We start from the raw sequence: 13,900 nt of genomic DNA on the forward strand, positions 1-13,900 counted from the left end.
GGCCTTTATATAAATATATAAACAAATAATACATTTATAATAAAAAACGCATAAAAATAAAACTCACACCTAAGTATCTGCTCCGTAGCTTTGTGGGCTCGACTGGGGATATATGTTACGTGGCCGGGACGAGCGTCTTGATCTGAATTAATTGATCGTCGATATAAAAATAATGTTGTTTTTTTTTTTTTTTTCTGTGCGGCCCGGTACAAAAATGACCCATGGACTGGTACCGGTCCGGGGCCCGGTGGTTGGCGACAGCTGCTATTGGAGACTACTACACTGCCCAGAACTACCGGCAACAAATTAATTTTTGTGTGGACGTAATTGCCAAACAAAGATCTTCTCTATTCTGATACATAGGCTTTCAGACCATTAAAAATGCAAATATACCCTCTGGAAAGTCATTACTGATGACATGAACTGCGACCAATGGGTGGAAAGAAAAACTGTGAAACCGTCCAAATCAATTGGATCCAAATTTTTACTAATTTAGTTTTTTGTGGTAATGCAATTACCCTCTCTCCCGCTCTAATTGGTGCCACTTAAATCCAAGCTCAACTCATTGGCACGTCACCACAAATAAGCTGGCAGACAGCATTGTGATATAATCACGGCCTGGGTAAATGGATGTCTCATAACTGAAGAGATTAATAAGATTAGTCATTTTCAACTCTCATCTCATTCTTAGATTTGAATCACCGTAATTTCTCTTTCAGCAGTACGTAGTGAAGATTTGTAGATTTATTTTAAACTGATGATTTATGAGAGTTTCCAAAGAATTGATTAAATGCCAAGATGAGAAATTATTTGTGTCACAAATTCTGTCAATTCGATGGATGTTGCCGTTTTAGCGTACAGCATGCAACATGCTGTCTGTTGTGGCCGCCTGACAGATGATCTGCTTATAGGCTTTACTGTAAGGTGCCAGGCTGCCCGGATAAATTTGTGGTGCACTCTGCTACTCTCTCCAGCTCTCTCGAATTTGACCCTTAAGGTTAATCTGAACTGGTTCCAAACCAGTTCTGGGCTCATGTACAACATGCGGGCAGCTAAATATTAACTGTTGGAGCTTTTACATATATTTGACTTTATGCTCTGTGTAGCCTCCTTTACCCACTGCCACTCTCATTTTACTGCCAAAATTTCAGACTTGACAGACAAATAATACCCTCCCGTGGCATGCCGCATGACCACGCTGTATGAAATTTACATGATAGCTCAGTTTGCCACAAATCAGCTCACAAAACCACCACTGTAGCTGCATCTTGCCAGAATAGTTTGAAACTAATCGACTATAACACACTGGTGGAGCCCTGAATTTTTTTTTTCTTGGTGGGGGCATGGTGGGTGTTAAAGGATATTTCAGGTAGACCTTAAAACAAACGTTTTTTTGTTTTGTTTTTTGTTTTTTTCATTTTTTACAAAACCAAATGTTTCTTCATTAACTGATAAAGATTCTTTATATTTATATTTTGGGGGACGGCTGGAAATGTGCGTGAAAAAGTCCTGGCCCGGCAGCTGGGAGGTCCAAGCATATTTCGAAAGGGGGGGAGCACTGCCCCCACGCCCCCATTCTTGCTCCGCCAGTGATATAATACTATAATTTTTGTCAGTATTATTGTTTTTAGATTTATTAGCTTTGATTCATTATTAGTCTATTTTTTGTTTATTTGTTTATTTATATTTTTCAATTTTATTTGACATGCCAAAACTGCTCAAGGTTGTTTCCATTGGAAAAGTATTCAAGACCATACAATTTCTCTTCTAAATAAAACACAATTTATCAAATAGTAAATACAATCATAGTATAATACAAATAAAATACATAATAGAGTGCTAAATGTCAATTTAGTCTGCGTGCTAGCTTAGTGCTTCTTTGCAGGAAGACAAACAATTTTATTACTGGGCGTCACAACATAGTACTAACTGTCAAATGTCGTGCAAATATCAAAATATACGTATGTACATATCATCTTGGGGCCAATGATTGATGGACGGGTAGGTGGATGGATGGATGGATGGATGGATGGATGGATGGATGGATGGATGGATGGATGGATGGATGGATGGATGGATGGATGGATGGATGGATGGATGGATGGATGGATGGATGGATGGATGGATGGATGGATGGATGGATGGATGGATGGATGGATGGATGGATGGATGGATGGATGGATGGATGGATGGATGGATAATTGCGAAACACATTTTACTGCAGTGTTGTCTTTAATGTAATTTCTTGTCAACAGTAAAACGATATGTCATTTGGTTCTCACGTTTGTATGGTACATGAAGTAGTGAAATGAACATCTGTAAAACACATTTACCGCAAATGTGGATCGTATTCAAGAAAGAGTATCTTGGCCCGGCTGCAGCAGACGGCTTGCACACCACTCCACCCTATCAGTGCCGTATGCCTGACGTGGGCCCTCTCAGATATGAATCAGGTGCAGAGCAATTGAGCCTTATCAGTTTCCTTTTTCTTTATCAAGTTCCTTTCTCAGCTGATGAGTGATGGGCAGGTTTATGTGTTTGAAGGTAGCTATTGTTTTGTGCATATGAATTTGGAGGCGGATAACATTTTTAGGAGTCTCGAGTGTAAACAAAGGGCATGTTTCTTTGTTTTGGTTTATTGTGATTTATTAAAGGTTTATTTGCTTGTTTCAGTCATTGTGATTTACAAAGTGATTGTGTGTCAGGTGTAAGAAAGTTAGCCGCATTCCTAGGTGTTATTTTCTGTCCTTTATGTGTTTGAATATAAATTAATTTTCTTTGATATATGACCAATTAATGAGCTTTACTTATATCTGGGCAAGTGGAATGTATTAAGGACATTTGAGCATTGAGCGTAATTCCGGGCCAAAGTACCACCCCCAAAAACTCATTTCCAGTCACAACACTTGTGAGAGTGTTATTTCTCAAAAAGCATTCCAGTCTCTTGTCATTAAAACAAATACGCCACTTGAAAAAAATTGCTTCTTTGGAATTCCCAAAAGAAAACCATCCACAGAACCAAGAATGATATAAAAAAGCTTTCACTGGAAATGGAAAAACAACACGTTTATATTGATATCCAATGATAAACACAGAAGGCGTACTGTAAACTGAAAAATCCATTGTGTACTAAGAAAAACGGACTTATTTTTCTTCAAATGCTTCATAATAAACTCTCTTCACGGAATGAAATCCATGCAGTGCTTCTTAGTATTGACCTGGCATGCAATCATTACCCTTCAACAGATAAAATACAGTGTCAGTCTACAACAAAGTGAGGACTTTGATCATTATAATTTTGACATTCTTCTGCTTTATCTTTATATATAGAACTTGGGAAGAGCTTGAAAGCACGTTATCAACAACATACTCCCCTTCACCCTTAGGTAAAGTGCATCGTTGTCACGGCCAATACCCGCTCATTACATCATTTGTTTTATTGACCTTTCCTTGGTGAACTGGAGTTGAGGCTCTTATGTACGTTAGTGTAACTGTGATAACAGCAGTTTAATCGCTCGATATCAATTTTACAAAAGAATATACTAGATTAAATTTGATAAAAATATTGCAACTTTGCCAATGGTTTATAAGGTTTCACATGAAGATAATAAATGAAAACAAACAAAACTGGAATGGCAATGGATTATCTTCATATTGTTTACCTGCATCAGTGAACATTAAGAAATTACCAAACTCTTGTAAAAATATCAAAAGTGAAAAAAATAGTCACCTTTACCAGATCCACACTCAAAATGAATGGGCTCTTCCTTGACCTCTTCCTTGCTTCATCTTTTCGTGAACATCATTGAAAAGCTGGGAAATAGTTTTGCATATATTCTTACCTACTCACACCAAACTCAGTCCAACTTTTTGGCAGTGTATGCAACACTAGCATTCTAGCACTCAGCATTCACGTGTTTTTTTCATGCTGACACAATGGTCTCCTTTCAAGATATAACAAACATTTTTATTAATTGCAAAATAATGGACTGTATGTATAAATAGCACTTGAGGTTTATATCTATAGTTGCGTGTGTGTGTGCGCGTGTGTGTGTTTGTGTGTGTGTGTGTGTGTGTGTGTGTGTGTGTGTGTGTGTGTGTGTGTGTGTGTGTGTGTGTGTGTGTGTGTGTGTGTGCGTGTGCACCCGCGTGGCGTGTGTCTGTGTGTGTGCGTAGAAACTAGACAGGACAAAGGGAGTGAACATGCAGAACAATGGTAAGGCCTTGTGGTGGAACTGGGGCGAGACAGTATGTCTGCAGGCCTGTCGGTTGCCGAGCCCCAGGAGGAACCACCAGCGCCACACAGGAAAGGTCTTTCTCCAGAGCTGCCTCAAACACACATACGCACACACACTCGCACGCACACTTACACAACGTACAAACACAGATTGATCAAGACAATAGTGAACAACAAAGGGCCCCATCCTGACCAAGCCCTGGACATGTCTCTACTGTAGCTCCAGGGACTCATCTCACACAAACTCAGAACAGACCGTCCTGGCAGACGCACACACTTACAAAGGGGTCAGAACTTTCATGGAAGACTTGACAGATTCAGACTTACTCATTGTCTGTTTACTCAGCACATTTCGTCAAAGCCGAGTTCCCGATAAGGCCAGAACATATAATGTAGACAAAAATACTGTTCTTTTGAATTTTAAATGAACGTGACATGCATATTTTTAGGAGGAAGCCAAAACACCCTTGGGAAAGTCATTGAAGGGAGAACAAGTTAATGCCACACAATAAGAGCCGGGGCCCAGAATCAAACCTGAATCTCAACATTGTGAGGCATACTTTCTGAACAACTTGTCCATCGTGCTGTCCATTTTCTGCTGCTAATCCATCCATCCATTTTCTGTACCGCTTAGTCCCCACGCGGGTAGATCACAAAATAAAGTGGATGTTATTGTTTTATACTCTTCAATGTGCTTCTAAATTGTGTTTGAGCTGTCTCTAGATTTGTGATTATTTACCTGTATCAGCATTATTGAAATTAACTGAAATGTCAATTTCGTCATTCAAAAAAGACCTGTTTCTAGTTGAGAAAAGAGGCAGCATACACCCTGAAGTGGTCAGCAACCAATCACAGGGCACATAGAAACAAAGCTCTGTTTACATTAACATACACACAAACCTACACTTTAAAATATTTTTGCCTTCAATTGTTAAATGATGATATATGTTTTTATTTGTTAACCACAAAACCAAACAAAAAACAACAAAGAAAATGCTCATTTAAATTTGGCTTCAAGCCTATCTGTAGTTATTGGTATGTTCGAAATATAAATTGAGTAACTCTAGCTCCAAATCAAGAAAGCTGGTGCAGATCCAATTTTTGGTTGTTTTTCATTATTTTCAATTCATTCTACTAATGAGTTATTGTTACATCTCTTGGACTGAAAAGCATTATGAGCAGGTGTTCGTAATGATTTGACCTTTGAAACTCAAAGGTTAATACATGTTATTACCTATGGTGTGACATTGCTTGCATGATTGTGCAGTTGGCACGAGTCATGTTAGCATTGTTGTGACACATGGTGTGATCCATGATGCAGAAAGTGTTTGGAATGTCTTTCGTAGGATGTGGAGAAAGTGGCCTGGTCCCTTTGTGGCTGGCACATAGGTGGCAGAGGTTAGGTAAAAAGTACACCACTGACGCAACACTTCACGCAAGACAACAAATGTGCTGAATGCCAGGAATCCTTTGACGCTGTGGAATCATTTTCCCGTCAAGAGTGAATCTGGACTCAGAGGAAAAAAAAAAAAACAAAAAAAAACAATGAGTCAGACTGGATGGCGCGTTAGCAGGACAAGTGCCCTTTCTTTTTCCTGCACTCATCTTTGCAAATATTTCAACTGCTTCCTGTATGTACACAGTTTACATCACTATAGCGCTCTGACCTTTGCTCTGGATTGTCCAGTCAGTCCGCCAGCAGCTAGTGACACGTGCAGGAGAAAATAGGGCATCGTTTTGGCTTGAATGATCAAACGCTCTTCAGTGGTGTCAACATTGTCAGTCAGGGTTAAGTTGGAGAGTGCTTGAGGATTACCATGGATCCTGAGTGTGACACAGCAAGAAGAGATGTAGGGCAGAATTAGGATCAGTCCTGTTGGAATGAAGGCTGCGGTTAATCATTTGGCAAATATTAAAATGTGAGATCAGAGAAGAAAAATACTTTGACTCAACTTGGACATGTGGAATGTTTGGTTTTAAAGGAAGGTTTACAACATTTTTGCCCAGTGTGGTTTAACTGTGCATATGGGCAAGCCTTAATATTTTCGCAGCAACACGCCGCTCGGCCCGCATTTAAAAACAGCCGGTTGGTGTTGTTCTGGGCGTGAACACAGCCAACTTGTTTTGCAGCCAATTTAATCAGTATTACTTTTAAAACTGGCATGCGAGTAGGACATGGTGGAAGCAAACATTGATTTGCTAGCATCCATGCAGGAGCTCAAAGTGTGGAAAGTATGTTGCATGTAAACCTCCACAGGCAAATGATGATCACTCGGAGTCTGGCTTGTACCCTGAAAGTCCATGTCCGTATGCAAAACCCCCACCCCATACCACTGCTATCCCGTGACCAGTAGAGTCATTTAAAAAATATAATTATCATGATTATGTTTAAGATAATGCTGGTCGTAGTTGTTGGTGGTGGCTTTTGTTTTGTTTCTTACTTCTGTTTGAGCCGTGTAATGACATTAGGTTCAGCATACTTAGTTTATTTGAATGACAATTAATGGAAGTCTAAGTCTAGAAAAGACCACATTCAATGAGGTCTGTACTGTCACAAATGTTTTTATGCTTGAGCATATTTAACTGTCCATTAATCTCGAGCCCTTAATCACTAAAATATGACAAGTGTGAATGTTTACGGGCAGAAGCATTCCAAAGCGCAAAATCTGGGCTCCCATAATCAATCACCAAGGGCCCCTCAAATAAGTTCGTTGTCGGGAAGGTTGTTGATACATAGTTTCGCAGTGACACATATTATCCCAACCAATGATTTAAACCTCAGTCGAAGTGGAAAGCGAGGGAGGGTGAAGATGGGCGGTGTTGACACATAATTTACACACATAATTTACACGTTAGTGCGTGTAGTCTAAAACTAAATATTTTCAACAATATACTACTACTACTTTCACTATTTCATTTTTATTTATTGGGGGGGGGGGGGGGGTTAACCTCCAAAATGCTTGGGGCCATTAAAAGGTCTACCACCACCTCCCAGAGATCAATGTCCAAGATGTCTCATTTCTTATTAAGTGGAACTCTATAAGCTCTCTGTAATAAATCATAATCAAAATAGAAAGAATAATATACTATTTCCATAATGCTGTGAAATCTAGATATATGTTTGGAAGATATGTTTAGTGTCTTTTAAAAAGTCCTGAAGCATGGATCTGTTTCAATGCGGTATATGTCCATGGCAGTTCCTTTTATGGCGGGAGCTTCCAGCGACAATGCTGACTAATCCGAAACTAGTTCATACCTCATGCTTAGTTCCTCATAAGATCTTGGTTTGAACCGGTTGGCACTGGAAACAAGTCGTCTACCACTCCCTGCACTGTAATCGCTGATCTGGTGCCTGTCTGCGTCACCCTCTTTTCAAAAAACACACACGCACGCACACGCACGCACGCACACACACACACACACACACACAAACACAAAAACTGTTGGTCTTGCGGCAATCGGTGATTGTTCAAACATGGAGTTTTTTACTTTGTTTGAGAAAAAAAAAAGACGTAGACACATTTGTAACCCTGCTATATTGAATATGATCTTAAGTGTGCATGTTTCTCAAAAGCACAAACTATTTTTAATCGAGTCTTTAGCCACATTTAGCAATACACATGAGGTTAACTTTAACCTGTCACAACCAAAAAGAAATGGACAAAACATGTACATACATTTTGAATTACATTTGTCTTGAATGCACAGTATATATAGTTCACAAGTTTGTTCCATTATTTAATATTATTAGGCACACCCAATTCCGTTTCAGAGTATATTCAATCTTGTTTAGCTAAAATGTTGCTACATATGAACCTTTGTATTGGTTGGCATTTTATGTTTCCATAGTTCCGTTGAAGCCTTTTCCCCTCCCAGCCCACACCTTTACCCTTTCTCTTCCTCTAACAGTCGTCCAGGTCCGAAGGCTGTCTGCCACAGTGTCTGTTGACATGAAAGCATTTACTGTTTCTAAGGCTGATAAAAGGCAGGAAAAGGGTGGGAGAGGATGGACCCGAGTCCAGCACAGCACACTGTAGCCAACACCGCTTAGACAATTGACTTGAATTTTAGCTTTATTTTCCTGAACAATTGGATGGCAATAAAAGGGTATGCACATTAAAAAATGACTTAAGCTAGGAGAAAGACATGAAACAGCAGAAAGCTAAAAGTGCCAAAATAGTTTACATGGTGAACAGACTTGGATGATAAAGCATGAAGTGTGGCCTCAGTGACCTCAGTTGAAGACTTATTGCGTGCAGCGATACTTTTAACAGAACAATTAAATGATGAACTTTACAGATTATGGTCTAAAAGGAATTAATTCATTCATTTTCCAACCCGCCCATCCTCGCAAGGGTCACGGACATGCTGCAGCCTATCCCAGCTGATTTGGGGCAGTAGGTGGGGTACACCCTGCACTGGTTGCCAGCCAATCGCAGGGCACACACAGACAAACAAACATTAACACCTATGGACAATTTGGAGCAGTCAATCTTGCATGTCTTTGGAATGTGGGAAGAAACCGGAGCACCTGGAGAAAACCAACACAGGCAAGGGGAGAACACGCCAGAGCCGGAATTGAACCCTGTATCACTGAACTGTGAGGAATACGTGCTAAGCAGTGCCATCTTCTATAAGGAATTCATTTTACAAAAACAAATTTGAGTGAAAAATTTTGGTCATAGCTATATGAATCTGCATGCAAAACATAAGGCCTCGCTTGGAACAAACAGGGAACTCCGCCCAGCACTGATGAGATGTGAATATCTGTCTCAACCGGTTGGCTTTTGATATGAGATAGCTTATACATACATTGAGATAGAAGTACTTGGTTAAGACAAATTTCTCGAGCCATGGCGACGATATTTAATACACACACATACACGGCCACAATAATACAGCTTATATGCTGCTTTTTATTTGTCACTGTTTAATTTTGGCCTTTCTTACTAGTGAGGTCATTCCAACTCACAGCAACTCATCTGTGACAGTTATGTGTCAGAAGAGAGATAAGACTGAGGGTGAGCTGTATTTCTTTTCAGCACCCTTTCGTATACCGTATGTTGCAGCACGTGAGCGACACACCAGCGCAATGGCGTCATGTGTAACAAACCAAGAAACTGGTTTGAGCCGGTAGAGGGACTACCAAAGCAAGCAGATTAGGCGGCGGCCACTCGAACCATCTTTGCGTCAGCACCAAAGCCTTCTACAGATGCCCCTTTTGCATTGATGAAAAGCTATAAAACACGACAAAAACCTCTAAGGTCGGAGTAAATGCACTAAAAGCTTACTGCATAAAAATGTCATTTATGATTTTGTCGAGAAGGATAAATCAGAAGGTGAAGAAGCAAAGCCTGGACAAGTCTAAAGCCTGTAATGCTACTTTAACAGGTTCTTATCTAGAGAGAAGGGATGATTAAATAGAGTCCAGCGCAAACACACAGCGCAGAGGAATCACTCCCGCCCTCCCCAGCCTGATCTCAACTGGTTCTCGCCGGTCTGATGTAGCGCGTGGCTGTTTGAGGGAAACCCAGGCAGGCTTAATTACATCCTTCTCTGAGTAATAGAATATTCACTCTCCAATGGGCTTGTCTCGTCAGAACAAAGAGCAGTATGAAAACAAAAATGTGCCAACCACGCACTTTATGTAGAAATTTGGGCTTGGTTGCATGACTCAACATTAATTATCACCTTAGCCGTAAGCTGTGAAAGACATGTTTGTTTTACAGGCAATTACCTGACTACTTTCAGATTTAAATGATGACGTTATGAATAGATTATACTATTTATGAACGTCCAACAGATTTTTCATTTTAATTTAGTTTTCATTTGTAATGGTATGCTTGATGTCAAAACAACAGCAGTCATTTTTAGATTTTACCTTATATTTTGTTATATATGTCACTAATCTTATAAATATCATAATAAACTGTCCACACTTGTGATTTTCTCTCAATTTTAGTTGTGCTCTCTAAGCTATAATTATAATTCAGCCATTTATTGTGGCCTTTGTGCTACAATGGCTTGTCATCTGCACCACCTTACTTTACTGCCTTTGTCTCCTTACAATGTTTACAGTTAAGGAAGAGAGGTAGATGTAAGCCTGTCTCTTTTTGGCCATTAAAATGACTTTGAAGCACAGCACTTATGTCAATTGTATCTTAAAATGACACAAGGGATATCCTTTTTCATGCGTGACTCGAAAATGGTGGTTCATGTGAACTCAGAAATAAGGTTGCACACAAGCAGAGCTTTACTTTTGTAAACAAAACGATTTATTAAAAAGGGCACAGAATAGGACACATCATTCGTGAAAAAGTGTCTAATTGAGATTTAAATTAGGAGCCACAGCAGTGACAGTGTTCATGTTGGAAGAAGGCATGTGTTCAGGACAGGCATCCATAAAGGTTCTTCTTCTGGCATTTCAAGTCTCATATAGTTGTTGCTTTCCACCAGCACCTCCTTTGTGTGCTGCTGCCTCATCAGCATGGCTGAATTCAAGCTTCAGGGGAGTCATTTTATGTCCTTCATTGCTTCCATCATCTCATCTGCTTCCATTCGGTCATGGCGGGACTCTCCGGCGCTGCAACGTGACCACGCTGGCAGCCTTTTGCAAGCTCGTCATCGCCCCTCGGATAGCCGCCGCACACACAGTAGTCGGCGTTCAAGTCCCATCAGGAGCGTAGTCTTGCGTGTTTTCGGCTCCGAGTCGAGCCGAGTGAGTGAAGACACAAGCGGCTACAGCAGTGCCGTCAGCGGAGTTTGAGCATTTGCCGGAGCAAACCCGCGATCTGGAGGAACTTGTCCTTTTTCCGCTGCTTCAGAGCCATCAGCGCCCGGGCCGTCTCCTCCGGATCGTGTGAGTAGGAGAAGATGCTCCTCACCCGCTCCTCTGCTTTCATGTCGCCCGTCTTCTGGAAGAGTCTGGTCAGGGCGTCCTGGCTCACGTTGTCGAAAATGTTGGCCACTGCTTTCTTGCGGTGAGCCGTGGCAAACTTGTTGCCGTGGACAGAAGGACTGACACGGCGGCAGTCTGAAGACACGTACGTGGACATCTCGTCTCTCGGTTGGTTTGGCGCTGAGGCGGAGAGAGAGCGAGAGAGGCCGGACGGGCTCGCTTGGCTTGTGAGGCTGAGTGAGCGCAGGAGAGCTGAGCCTGCGTCTATTTATGCTGCTGCTGTGGGAGGGTCACTCCGCCAGCCTGCAGTGACATCAGCAGTCGTAAAGCAAAGACGGCAGACGAGCAAACTGCTGCTGCTCTTGTTGTTGATGTTGTTGACAAAATACCAACGGGAAGATTAAATTTATAACTAATACCTTCACGTTTAACTTACCTTTAACTGCCTTAGGATTACTTAATAAAGTTTAACATTACAATAATAATAATAATAATATTGGTAATAATAATAATGATAATATTTATGTGTGTATTTATTTTTGTTATGATTTGAGGAAATAATACATCATATGTTTTGATTTGTCCAGTCCAACGGTCCACGAAGATGTCATATATCATATGCAGTATTTTACTTTAGTTATAACCCTGTTAGAGTATACTCAGGCAAAATGTAAGATTAAAAAAAATGAATAAATCATTTACAATAAAAAAATAGTTACATTGTATTTAAATCATTTTGTATGATGAGACGACTACAAAATTACCTTATTATATGTCAGCATGAAAACAAAAATATGAACATAATCAAACCAAAACAAAGATGATATAAAACTCAATGTATCAGTTATATTGAATTTGTAGGTTTTTCATCAAGATGGAAGTGTCATCTGGTTTGTCGTTTTATGATAATGTGTGAAAATAATTTGTATTGCAAAAAACAATAAAGGGCATCAACAAATCATACTGATATACATTATGAAAAATAAGTTAAATTGACAATATTGGGTACTAAATTGAATACACAATAAAATCTAAAGCAAACGATAATATAGCTGAAAAGAAAAACATTTAAAATTAAATAGATTAAAGATTAAAATATATTGACATGCAAAAACATGCAAAAGCTTCAGTAGAAACAATATGTAAAATTTACTCCAAACCTTGCGCTTTTTTTATGTGACTCCGTTCTTTGTGAATATGCATTAACAATTTGTTGTTTTGCAGCAGAACAGAACTGCACTGCAACATACGAAGAGTTAACTTTCCCCCATATTGCGCCAAATTTAAGGTAACTTGAGGGCACAAAAATATTTGAGTGTGTAGTTTGAGTGTGTAGTGTAGAAGTGCACTGCATCATACTTAGAGCTGTTTGGAATATCTTACGGCATACACATACCTTGAATAGCTAGCGCACCATATAAATAATTATGGACAATTGTTAGTTTGGCGCAATGAATTTCTACATTACTTTAAACCAGAACTATGATGGTAATATGACTATGAAAGTATTGTTAAAATAACAATGCTCCGGCAGTATCAAATAGTAGTCAAGTGTTATCAAAATAGGAAGATGTTGCGGTTCAACAACACTCTAACCAAGGGTAATAAGACTATTCTTAATTGTGAATTAATATTTGTAGATTTCCCAATACAGTAAACCTCTTGGACCTTGTTGTGCAGGTGCACTTATTGATAAAAAAGTGAGAATTATAGAAAAATGATGTTGATTAATATTTTGGATATTTTATTTGTACTGTTATTTTTTAGTTTTACTTTACAGAATAGTATTCATTATACTGTAATACACACATTATTCATTACACTGTAATTCACACATTTGGATGACATTAAATTGTGAGGGTGTGTGCAATGTTAGATTCTACTTTAAATTCTTTATTTTTAAATGTGTGCCATATTCATAAGGGCACTATTTGTTTGTCTTTTCCATCTTATTGTAGCAATGAAGAGGAAATTTAATGGCTTGCATTGCCTACAGGAAGAGCTACAGTACATGATGTCATTGTTTTGTTTAGTGCTATTGTATGCGTTGTTCTTACCTATGGTGATACAAAGACCATATTTTAAGCAGCAACGTATTTAAAACTGAATGTCAAATGCTTTCTTATCACACACAATTTACTGGCAAATCTTATTTAAAGTGTGCATGTTTTTTCGTTTCGTTTCCCAAAATTGACGCTCTAAAATGATTAAGCATTTCTGGAACTATTTCTGAGAGTAAAAAAAAGAATCTTTGGATTCCAACTTTTTTTTCTTCAAATGTCTTAAGTGGTATTTACAACCAAAGTTGACCTGAGGCCATTTGTTGGCTGGCTGATCTTATCTGGTAAAGCAGTGAGGCCCTGTCCGGTCGCAAAACTGGAACTTGAAGAAAAAACAGTTACACATAGCTTTGCCCTCTCATATCCTGAGTGCCTTATAAGGAAAAGGAAAGTCCTCCACGCCAGCGTTGATAACTGACTCAGGAAGTATATTTTTCCCTGTGAGTGCAGCCTCGTGAAGGTCATACACAGCATGCCTGGCATGTGGAATTGACTGCTCGGTGGAACAATGAGCCAGGAATCCTTGCTGGGTTTGAAGTGAGCTCGGATCCAGCTTTCCTGGCATGCATTATTTCCAAGTCTGTGTGAACAATGCGTCGCCACAGGATATGTGACCGTCTGCAGGTGGCATGGCTGGAGATATGAAATGTCAATGCACTCCTTCAGGAAAATAAGGGTTGGCTGCATATTTATGACCCCAAAACT

At 39.6% G+C, this 13,900-nt stretch overlaps 1 protein-coding gene and 1 long non-coding RNA gene across 2 annotated transcripts; both read right to left on the reverse strand.

The window, feature by feature from the left end:
* Window positions 1–4,033: 4,033 nt before the first annotated feature.
* On the reverse strand, window positions 4,034–8,243 carry LOC125965769 (uncharacterized). Its single transcript, XR_007479955.2, has 4 exons — window positions 8,127–8,243; window positions 7,494–7,605; window positions 5,905–6,061; window positions 4,034–5,744 (listed from the first exon to the last, which is right to left on the reverse strand). It is a non-coding gene; the product is annotated as an uncharacterized lncRNA (long non-coding RNA).
* A 2,246-nt stretch (window positions 8,244–10,489) lies between these two features.
* tcima (transcriptional and immune response regulator a) lies at window positions 10,490–11,391 on the reverse strand. The gene has a single exon (XM_049716595.2). The coding sequence runs from the start codon at window positions 11,290–11,292 to the stop codon at window positions 10,990–10,992; it is 303 nt and encodes a 100-aa protein (XP_049572552.1). The 5' UTR covers window positions 11,293–11,391; the 3' UTR covers window positions 10,490–10,989.
* Window positions 11,392–13,900: the final 2,509 nt, after the last annotated feature.

The sequence above is a fragment of the Syngnathus scovelli genome, chromosome 3 (genome assembly GCF_024217435.2).
Source record: "Syngnathus scovelli strain Florida chromosome 3, RoL_Ssco_1.2, whole genome shotgun sequence".
Lineage (NCBI taxonomy): Eukaryota > Metazoa > Chordata > Actinopteri > Syngnathiformes > Syngnathidae > Syngnathus > Syngnathus scovelli.